Source organism: Amblyomma americanum, chromosome 3 (assembly GCF_052857255.1).
Source record: "Amblyomma americanum isolate KBUSLIRL-KWMA chromosome 3, ASM5285725v1, whole genome shotgun sequence".
NCBI classification, from domain to species: Eukaryota; Metazoa; Arthropoda; class Arachnida; order Ixodida; family Ixodidae; genus Amblyomma; species Amblyomma americanum.
In genome coordinates this window covers 178,049,717-178,061,488 of record NC_135499.1, presented here as the reverse complement: position 1 = coordinate 178,061,488, position 11,772 = coordinate 178,049,717, and the positions used below count along the sequence as shown (strand labels likewise).

The following is an 11,772-nucleotide window of genomic DNA, read 5'->3' as shown; positions in this document are numbered from 1 at the left end:
TAAATATTGGCGCCACACTTTAAAGGACATGCATGAAGCAAGTAGTGGTCCTGTATCACGTCATGGAGTGAGTGGTCATAAACAAGTATTTTTAATGTCCCTGCAATATGTGATATGTACAATGGAATACAGTAACAACAATGGAAAGAAAAATTGGACGTTGTTGAATGTGCACACAATGAGTCCCTCTCCAGGGCTGAGTACAACACTCAGGTGAAGGAAAGAATGTCTACCTATTGTTACACACCCATGCCTTCTGATGCGCTGACGCAGCATTTAGTGTTCTGTTATCTGAGAGTACACAATACTGGTTTTTTAGTCTGTGTAGTTTGGAGTTCACTGAATACTACAAGGTGTGCCTCGCACTACGGCTTCTATGAAAGTAGAATAAATGTGTACTTGTTCTTTCTCTCACGTATCATGTGAAACATATTCCGTTAGTCTCTGTTCACACCATATGTACACCAAACAATTCTTTCATTACACACTGTTCCGAAAAACGTCAACCCGACAGCATCGGTGCTGCACTAAGCTCTTGAGCATGAGAAATTCCTCATTCTTATACACTCTGTCTAAAAGGTCATGTGATAGATGAGAAATACTTTGCGCCAAGCAAGCTTTTCCTATGACCTGCTCATTCCAGAATTGTACCTCCTGACTTCTTTGTCTATATTCACCTAGAAACTCTCAAAAGGCCATTCGTGTAACAGTTTCTTGCTTGTTACCACACATTCAGAGAAACTGACGAAGAAGAGTGCAGCTGCACTGCTAGCATGCATTCAGCACTCAGCACCACTTCCTTTCCACACAGCATTCAGCATCGGATCCCTCGCTGAAAAGCATTGTTTTTTAAAGAGAACAGCTCGTGATAGCCATCTCAACTTGCTCCAAAAAATTGTGGCGCCATCAAAATCTCTCTCTCATCACACAACACTGGAGCAGTGTCGCCTGTCCTTTCAATGCACTGTTGGAGGTGTCCTTTGACTTGAGACCTTGGGGTTATTTACCTTAACCGAGGCCAACGAGTGCAGTATGTGATACGAACACCATGGTGGCTGGAAAAAGAGAAAACGTTGGCTTCATGTCCTTCCGGGACTGCAACTCTGCTTCCACTGCTTGGCTCACTTTCTTTGCAGGTCGTCAAGGAGACAAGGTGCTTTTCAGGTCACTGGCTCAACGTGGTGGCTGTACTTTCCGATGGGTTGAGCATCGTGAGGTGCGTCAGGTCGGAATGCAGCATCGACAGACTGTCATCAGGGCGGTGGGCACACCTTCTTCTGCAGGCTCTGGATGTAGCTCTGCGCAGCCATTCCACAGGCAGGCCACGGTTTTGCAGGTGCAGAGGGTACGGAAAGCGGGAGAACTCAAAACAAGGGGAGGTCGGGGGGGTAGTTGGTGTTTGTTGAACCAAGGGAGATCTCGACTTGTGTTGTTAGTATGCTGGGAAAGAGGCCCTGCCATCATACGCAGGGCAGCAAAGCTTCCACCCTAAGTGCAAAGAGTGATTTAGAATAGCTCTTTGCCTAGAACTGAAACAACATGCAATGCCAGCGGTGTTCCCACGTGAACTATGGTAAATATGTGTACGCTTGCAAATTTAAATTGGAGGCTGAACATTCCCTACATGCCACAAAACAACAGTCTCGCACATCTAAAACTGCAACGAAATATCTGCAAGGCCCACATTTGCCCAGCGTTTCCTATCATTCCTACCTTGCAAGCTGATTCGTTCATGGCAGCTGCACACATTAAACCTTCATTTACAGATCCAGCCACAAACAAAAGCATCCAGAGAACAAGGTGTGCCATTGTTCAGGGGCACAGAGCAGATCACTCCAAAGTGTGCATGTAAGCTGGCGGGTGTGCACATATGAAGGCTGGCAATAACCAAAGAGAGGACACGCAACAGGCCCAAGCATTGCTAACAGCCCATGCAGGTTGTTGTGAAAGAAACATCTTTAGCATTGAAGCACATGCTTGTGCACAGGTTCCTTCAAGCAGAATTGTTAAGGTATGCCATGGAGGAAGAAGATGCCTGCAGAGGTAGGCTACTGCATGCAGCGAGAGACCCCAGGGTTGGAAAGGCCCACAACCAATGTAGTTGAATGAAGAGCAATGTTTGCAGAATACATCCTGCTAGGATGTTGCAGTGTGTTACACTTGAAACGACAAATAAAAGTACCCAGGTTTTGTACCCCCCCCTAATAATATTGACCTACTGAGCTTACTAATAACAAGCCTAGGTCACAACTGGGCAGAGTTTGGTGAACACTGAATGCACGACGCAAATTTGGTGCACGATTTTTAAAGCCTGCAGCTCGAGGCAAGATAAAACTAAAAACTGGAGAAGTGATGACATAGCCCAATGCTCCCACGTTTTAATCTTTTGTACATTACATGTACATGCAGAAATGTTTTTTTCTGAAGTCATGGAAGTTTTGAACAAAAAAGAAGCCTGGGCAACACATAGACTCTATGAATCTGACATGCTGCAGCATAAGACTGCCAGACAACTATTGGTAAAAAGAGTTCACAAGCTACAGATAAGCATAACTTGTAGCATTTTGTGACGACTGGTGCACTGGCACCCGAGCACAATAGGAAAGCTAGCATGCTCATAATCTTTAGTCAATTACCAGAGACTGCGAGCAGCTTGTAATTTACCAGTCACAATGAAGACTACAGCATGGCATAAGATGTCTACCTTAGCCAGTGGCTAGTTGGCATGACACATGACATGAAGACTATAAGGGAAAGCTTGACTTTATAACGTTGCGAGCAAAACTTTAGGGTAAACACTGCATTTCCAAGTAGCCTGGAACCAAATTCTAGCCTGACGACACAGAGGCCTCTGAGGAATAATAGACATCTTCACAGCTCTCGCAGCATCCAAACTGTTGCTCCTGACCATACAGGTCACTGCACTGCAGTACCACGACTATTCTCCAGCTCACCTGAGAGATGACGTCTCCGTGGGCTGTCCGAACCTGGTACAGGTATCGGTACTTGCGCTGCCGTTGCTCTGCTCGCGACTCCTCCTGCCTTATTCTCTGCAGGTTGAGCTGACGAGACCTTCGTGATGGCCCCACTGCAGACACAGTGAAGAAAAAAAACAGTTCACAGACGGTGTCAGGGGAGTTAAAATGAAAGTCCTGCTTTCAATAAGAAATTGCAATGAAAAAATGCAAAAAGAAGGGCTCTGAAGAAGAAAAAGGCTTCTGTAGTCTAATTATTTAGTCATGCTCAACATATCTGGAAAAGTCCGTTACTTGCACAAACAAAAAACTGAGTGGGAAGATTGCAATCTTCAGGAACAAGTATCAGCATGCAACTTGCAAAGCACTGTTGCATGTTGTAGTGAACTTAAGATTACATAAGTATGGATAATGCAAGTGCTAAATGCTAAAAAAGTGTTCTAATCTGCAGCTTAATCTCTGAAATTGATGTTGCAGAACTAATGAGCCAAAATAGCAGAGGAAGCTGAGTAACTTAGGAAAGTAACCGAGCCAACAGCAGAAACTAAATATCTGAGGCAATTTGCCAAGTTCATTAGCATGCACTATAGTAGGACACAACTTAAAAAAAAACAGCAGTTGCTAACACTGGGCCACGGTCCGTGGCGTACTGTATTACTCCGCTGGCCCATCGTAATAGTAAACAACATCAACTTTTTACTATACTAAACAAGCCATGTATCAAAATTCTAGCTCCTATAATTTTTTTCTTGTCATTAGTTTTTTGTTTAGGCAACAGGAAAAGTTTTAACAATGGTCTACTTTTTTGTCGTGAAGGAAATCTGTGAGGCAGTCGTGAATGTGGGCGGAGCTTCACTGCAGACTTAAGTTGTATCTGACTATAGTGCAGTGCACTATGTTCTTTGATAGCAATAACCAGGGAAGCAAACATAAAACTTAAATCTCAAGCTTCGAAGTTTGGCAATACAAGCAGCAGAAAAGCAGTTGTGTTGAACCAGGTTCATGTTAAAGCAACAAAATCCATTTGAGCGAAATTCATTCAACTTAATTCACATAATTCCATAAAATTTGCAGAATCAGTAAAACTATTTTAACAACTCTTAGAGGGACTTCGGTGCTCTTAAACTTTAGTTTTACAAACAAAATTTTACAGAAACAGATACTGGAGTTCTCTAACTCCATCCATCAGTAATTGAACTTCATGAACAATAATATATAGTACACTACATCTGACATCTTTTGGTGCTATTACTTTGTAATTAAGAAAGTTGCTAAAGTCTGATGACTGATGCAATATTTTTTACATACAGCGTAATATAATATTCAACTTCTGTCTCATTTAAACATTTCAACACATGCAAGTTACAGAATTTGAATATTCGATTTTCTTAAACACAGCTGAGTTGTAAAAGTCATAATCCAAGATACTCAAGTCCCCATGTTTTCTGGCAACACTGTTCAAATAAAAATGCTGCTTCGATCAATTACTGGAATTCAACCTCTTCTCAAGTGCAGCAAAATTAGTTCAAATGGGAGCAGCTGTAAAAACTGGAGATAAGCATGAGATAAAGCTTCCTGGCATAGCACCAAAAAAAGCACAAGCTTGCCATCCTCTCGCACTCACTGTCCGAATGGTAAGTGCCACGGCCAGTGAGCCGCCACTGGACGATAACCCCAAAGACAATGAGCAGCGGCCACAGAGCCAAGATGAGCCAGGAGAACCAGCACAGTGGCAGCGGGGACTTGAGCAGGATCACGCCGAGTGCCCAGTCGGTGAGGCGTGACCGGCTTACGAAGTAGTCTGAGCCCACCACCATCATGAAGCCTCCGTAGACAGCTGTCCCCAAAATTGTCAGGGCTGCATGAGGCACAGCGTGCACAAGTGTTGCCAAAGTGTTGCAGCTAATGTTCTACAGGGCAGTGCACAGCATATGCTTCTGCTCCTTAGCAAAATAATTTGCATTCAGCTAAACTAAGCTGAGACAGGCTTTACGTAAAAGACAAGAAGAATATTCTGAGTTCTTGTTGATAAGAGAACACAATCTTGACACCAGCCTGAACACCACGCCCCCCTGATTAGTCTCCTACAGCAGCAAAATAAGAAAATTAAGTTTTGTAGGAACACTAGAATTACTTCTAAACAAAGCAAAAGCTACTGTTACAAGTATATTTCATGAATGAAATGAACAACTAGACACTACAATGCTATTAGTACCATTCAAGTACCATTGAAGTGTACAGAAAAAATGCGTACAACCACGTTAACATTTAAAACAGAGGCTGGCAGAGAAGTGAAACTTGGCAACTACTGCAAATGCGTTTACATTCAATCTTCACAAAACAGCACCGGAAAAGGTAAGTTCTTGCAGCTTTGCAAACTGTAATTTTTGCAAAAGACAGTCAGGCATCTACTCAAACTGAAGGAACCAACAACAGTTAACATGGTACACGAGTGTTGTGTCTTGTCTTTTGTGCTCATATGTGCTGCTTTTCATTTTGCATTTCTGTCTGCTATAGAATAACAACTGTTCAATATATGTTATGAGAGTGTGCTCATGATGAAATCAGGCATGGTATTGCTGCCTAAAAAAAATTGATTCAGCACTGATAATTGCACAAAAAAGATGAAGTGACATTCTGCGGTGAAACACCAGTGTATCTTGCAATACACCACCAACATTGCCTACAGATGTTATTACATGCATCAGGGCTCTGCTTTTGAGAACTCTGCTATAATTTATTAGCATTTGCACTCTCTATACCTAATGTAAAAGAAAGCTCGTGCTGAAATGTGGCACTGCCTTTAAGTAAACAAGTTTAGGATTTATGGAGGTTCAATGTCGCAAAGCGACTCAGGCTATGAGGGACGCCGCAGTGAAGGGCTCCAGAAATTTCGACCACCTGGGGTTCTTTAACATGCACTAACTGACATAACACAGTACACCGGACTCTAGAATTTTGCCTCCATCGAAATTCGACCGCCGCGGCCGGGATCGAACCCGCGTCTTTCGGGTCAGGAGCCGAGCACCATAACCACTGAGCCACCAAGGCGGCTTTAAGTCAACAAGTGAACTGGCAAAGCAGTAGTAGCCCTCGCAGCACAGAGATATTAGTGCTTTTGTATGTAGGCATATGTAAATGAATGTACAAATGAACAAAGAAAGTAATAAAGAACAATCCCAAAAGCATGTCGACATGTCTGCAAGTATACACGAAATGCATGTCAATAAGACTACAATCAAATGCAAGATTACCTTCTTGATATATAGTGGTTCAGTGTGTTTTCACTGCCTTAATTTTGCTGGTGTTGGATTGCTATTGGGTTCAAATATCACTGCTTCCAGCATCAAGGTACATAAAAACAGCTGTTACCTCTGACTGAGAAAGACTTCTTAAATTGTTTTATGGGAATATTGTTTCACTTGTATATTTATGAAAATAAATGTGTTGGAAGCTACTGAATTATGCTACCCCTCAATTCAAAGACCAAAACAAGCATATCATCATTCAGTAATTCTATTGCGTGTTCCATATTGATCTGTCTGAGTTGTAAAAAATTCTCCTGTGCAAACTAATATTTTGGTTCAACCATCGACCACAAGGTAGTTTATGATAGTCTGCATTTTTCAATAAGTAATTTAATGTCACGGCGTCACGGTGAGCGGAGCAGCTCATTTGAAAGGCTGCACCATCTGGCGCACTCCAAGACAACTAATATCTGCACAGAGCTGGGGTGGGTCTCACAGTACCTCGCAGATCTCAAGATGGCATAGCTTCTCAACTCAGCTGCTCTGCTCGCTGCAACGAAAATTCTGCTGCAGCCGACTGCAGTTTCTCGCTTAGTCTAGACAATCCAGGCAAGTTCCAATGCCAAATTACTTATCAAAAAAGGCAGACTATCATGAGCTACCTTGTGGTCAGTGGTTGGGCTCAAATGGGCCAGTAGTTTGCACAGAATTTTTTTACATCCCGGACAAATAAATACAGAGCATGTGGTACATTAAAAATGTTCACACGGCCCTACAAGAAAGGCACCTTTTTGCCAGAAAAGGTTGAGCACAGCCCCCAAGATGCTGCATGCTAGCAGGATGCCCACAGTGAGCCAGACTGTGGATGGCGTGTACCAGAGCCTCATCAGTGCTATGCCACCAAAGCCAGCAAAAAGTCCCGTGTGGAAGCCGGTCAGGAAAAGGCCCGCATGCTGCACGAGCATTGTGATCAGGCCAAAGAGCAGGCCTGCACCGAGCGAGACGCCAGCATTTCCCGCCGTTGGCAGCAGGCTTTCCACAGTGCAGATCTTGAACACCACAAAGGCGCCAAAGAGGAAGCCCGTCAGGAACATGACAGCCTTGAAGCAGCGGTATCCTGGGCAAGCAAAGAGGTGTTGTCTGCAGCTGGATTTTATCTAGTGCAAGGTGACAGCAGCAGCCTCTCTTATTCTGCACGACCTAGTGTTACATCTAGAACAACATGTAGGGCCACTGCTTGTCTTTCAATATCAGGACAAATCAGATGCACCTTTGCTAGCACCATAGATTACATGTATTTCCCTCAGCACTGAGGCATAACAGCAACAAATAACAGCAACAGCATAAGTATGGAGTGGCACAACCAGAATGCATAACGGCAAGTTCACGGAGCAAAAACTTATTAAACAGCTTATGTTCCTTAAAAGATAGAGGAAAAGCAATAAGAAAGTGTGATGCACTATTATAAGTGTAAGAATGCAGATAAGTGACTATATTATGGCTGGCCAGCCTACGTCAAGTGGACATTTAATGCCAAACACTGGCACGTATTAGTAGGGAAGCATGTTGAGCTCTTTAAACACTGCTTTGATTGAGAAATTACAGTAAAGCAATTAGGCATCCTGCACAGTAAAGTAGCATGTGAGTGCCACGGCTTTTTGCAATAAGCCCTACACTAATTTCACAAAACGTAAATGCTTATTTCGAATATGCATTAGATTTCAAATATTTCACCTGGAAGGAAACATATATGGCAAAATAACATAACTAGGTCATTTCTTATAGGCCTTTATGATAATTTCTGAGTTAAAAATGCTTTTTAGAAATAAGCAGACATTTTCCAAGGTCCACCACACATCCTAAAGCTAAAAAAAAAAAGACCTTCAAAGTCATTTTGTTGATCACAAATAAAGTCTGAGAGAAAAAGCAATATATATGCAGTAATTAGCCCACACTTAACCTAACTGCTAATCTCTCATGTTTAAAGGAAAAAGGAAAGCTTTAGGATGTGCAGTGAAACCTTTGAAAATGACTACATATTTTTTTAAAAAACATGCTTCTTTAAGTGAGAAATTATTGTAAAGGCCTGTAAAAAATGGTCTAATTGGGATGTTATTTTTTCCTATATTTCCTTCCAGGTGAGATATTTGAAAAAATAAATAATATTTGAAATCAGCATTCTATGATACACCTGCTTGCCAAGTTTCAGCAAGTTATGATGAGAAATAAAAATCTAGTTTTTAATTAAGATCCCCATCCTCCCTTAATCCAAGTACATGAACAGCATGCATGGCTACCCAGAAAGCTATCCTCTCCACTTTGCCTCTCTTTCACCGAGCGCCTCTTTCTTTGTGAACCTGAATGCATGCATGCATGTGAGTGCCTTCAGGCCTTTTTTTTTTCAAATAATTTTTTGCAAAAGCAGACAACTTACTATTAGCGCTCGATTTTTTGTGGGACATAAATTGTTCTGGATTTAAAAATGAAAGGTGCACTAAAAGCTGTTTACCAAATCAAATTTTTTATTCTCGTTTATCAAAATTATTTTGTTGCATAAATTATCTCCTATGGAGCACTTACGTGTTTGGTCAAGACCTGTCTGTTTTTGTTTGTACATTGCAAAAACGTTAACTCTATCAGAGCGACGAATTTAGAACCACAAGAGTCCTGAAGTAGAATGTTGTTAGTGTGGGTTGGCCTCACTTCTAAAACCTGCTTTTAGAACTTGACCTCAAATTTAGCCACTTCGTGAATAAGAAGCATTAAATTAACGTCAAAATCCAGTAAATATTTGGTAATTTTCATGCGATGTGTTTAGCTTTGTGCACAGGAATGATATGTGTTGTGTAGAAGGTAATTTTTGGGTAGAATTCGGGCTTAACGTGGCTCTTAGGAAATCTGCTTAGGGTGCGAGAATCAGGTAAAAAGCAAAGGGTCTCATTTAAACACCAATACTCACTCACAAATCAAAAACAATTAATTCATTGATATACATTCCCTATTACCAATGCCCTTAAACATGAGGTAATGTTTCACTTGGAAAGTTCCCGCAAGCTTAATAAATATAACTGTCAGGTAATGCAATTGTAACAGAGGATACACAGGAACCAAGGTTTTTTTTTTGCCAATCTTTTTTCTTGGTTGAAGTCACCTGAAGTTTAAGCATCCTAATCAGGCAAAAGGTGAAACACACAGCAGAGTACGCAGGAAAAACTCACCATACAGCGTGTAGACAACACCAAATACCATGAACATGCCACACAGGATGGCAAGCGGAATGTCGTAGTCAAAGGAGAATTCCTCGCAGTCCAAAATTTCAGACGAGTTTGCATCTCGCCCGTGGTCGAAGAATTGGTCCTGCATCGCTATGCTGAAGGGGCACTGGAACAAGGGAAGGCATCCATCAGCGCATCACGAGCTCTTAATTAAACTGCATTCAATGTTTCTATTTTCTTTCATTCTTCCAAATCATGAGCGTCTTCAAATGATGTGCATGTCAGGAGTGAGACATGCGATCTCAAACATGCAGAATTAAGCAAGAAAAGGAAAACAAAGGTGCCTCATATGTTTATGAACAACAGTCCCAGCAAACCCAAACCTCCACTTGCTTATGTTTTTCTAGAACTTGTATAAGTGCTCATTTAAATCCTGCTTCTATGCAATGTGTAAAATAGCTCTTTTTGGTCTAGGAAGTAATGATTACGCTTATATTTCACTCTCCAAGTGCAGACTTACTCTTTTTCATGTGTCCTCATTCTTAGCTTACATGCTAGCATAACAAAAATTGCAAAACAAAACCAATGGAGATGCCTGATTTATTACACCTATAATCGGCTGCAGCTCAACAAAGCTCGGCTATTCTCATTACAAACATGAATGCCTAATTAAATGGAATGAGGATTCATAAAAGAGTGCACTGTGTGGGAAAGGCGCTGAGAGAATATTACCAATGGCAGCCACGCACGGTTAGTAGGAGGTGTTCACATACATTCATTAACCATTTGGCGCTAAGTACTTAACTCCCTGGCCACCAAATACAAAATTAATATTATTGCATGGCCTGTACACATATGACACATACATGTACATGTTGTATGTGTTTTGTCCTTTGTCTTATTGTGCAAGAACGGATTTTTCAGAGTGCAAAAGAAGTATGCAATCCATGGTGATAGAACATTATTAAAATTGCTGACAGAGGTCTTCTTTCATGGCACACTTTTGTGAGAAAACTTTGTCTGCATCATTCATTTTGGTTTTAAAAATTGAACCGATTAAACAACACCAATAGATGAACTCACCAATAGATGAACTCCCCTATTTGCACAAGGCAACAATATTTTCTTGATGTAACTACCCAACACCCCACCTATATTTTGCTGTTTTCCATTTATAAAGCTTTTATTAGTTGAATTCAAGTGGATGCCCATAAGCTATATGCTGATTAGGCAACCTAACAACTGTAAATCACATAGTCCAACATAAATACAGAAAATCAGTTGTGTTTATTGACTCGCTCAGTCCTGTGTTTGCTCTGAACTACGTCACTTCTTGGAAGCACTCGCTTGTAACCTTGTTCTGTAGATAGATTATTCATGCCCAGAAAGGTACCCTAGTCATTGTATTTTGTTGGGTTCTCAGCACATTCGAATAGCCGATAACGAGGAGGTCAACTGAGCCGCTGGTATGGATTGATTTGGTTTATGGGGGTTTAACGTCCCAAAGCGACTCAGGCTATGAGGGACGCCGTAGTGTTGGGCTCCGGAAATTTCGACCACCTGGGGTTCTTTAACGTGCACTGACATCGCACAGTACACGGGCCTCTAGAATTTCACCTCCATCGAAATTCGTCTGCCGCGGCCGGGATCGAACCCGCGTCTTTCGGGCCAGCAGCCGAGCGCCATAACCACTCAGCCACCGCGGCGGCTCCCTGAGCCGCTAGTGCCTGAGTGAATAGAGCAGTTGATATCAATATCATCCCAGCCAAGGACGATGTGTACATCATCCTTGCAAAAACAAATAAAATGTTTATAGCAAAAAGAATGGGAGTCTGAGCTCCATAACAAAATCCACGGCATTGAACAAATCGTGCTCAAATCTGAACAAATGCAGAGTGCCACCGGTAGTGTTCGTTTACATTCCTGAAAAATGAAGAATTTATAACCAGCTTTAAATTTTTTACCATTAGCTTGTTATGGAAATATTTGCATTGCCCAGTGCTTCTTAGATGCAAAGGGTTTAAATCTTTTTAATTTTTCAATTTTTAGCTTATTGTGGAAATGTTTGTATTTCCCAGTGGTTTTTACACTACAAACAAACAGTTTGCAATGAGTTTGCAATGTTTTAATTGTTAGCTTGTGAAAGTTGTTGTGTTGCCCATTGTTTTCTCTCACTTTGACTAAGGACATTACTAATGTGTGCGAAGAGTTTACATATTTTTCAGTTTCTTTTGCACATTTATTTATTTGGTACCTTAAGAACCATGGGATCGTTCTTTTTAGCGTATTCACTCGACTAGAGACAAATAAAACTGATAGCCTCTCCACCTGTGT

At 41.5% G+C, this 11,772-nt stretch overlaps 1 protein-coding gene across 2 annotated transcripts in view; it reads right to left on the bottom strand.

Annotated features, from left to right (window-relative positions):
- Positions 1–562: 562 nt before the first annotated feature.
- The window catches only part of LOC144125517 (transmembrane protein 198), a 94,003-nt gene continuing 82,793 nt past the window's right edge, over positions 563–11,772 (bottom strand). For both annotated transcript variants that reach the window (XM_077658982.1, XM_077658983.1), the window contains exons 3-7: positions 9,442–9,604; positions 7,011–7,340; positions 4,600–4,833; positions 2,955–3,088; positions 563–1,298 (exon numbers count right to left, since the gene is read on the bottom strand). In XM_077658982.1, coding sequence (XP_077515108.1) covers positions 1,254–1,298; positions 2,955–3,088; positions 4,600–4,833; positions 7,011–7,340; positions 9,442–9,586 — 888 coding nt within the window. In that variant the 5' untranslated portion in view covers positions 9,587–9,604 and the 3' untranslated portion in view covers positions 563–1,253. The remainder of the gene's footprint in view (positions 1,299–2,954; positions 3,089–4,599; positions 4,834–7,010; positions 7,341–9,441; positions 9,605–11,772) is intronic.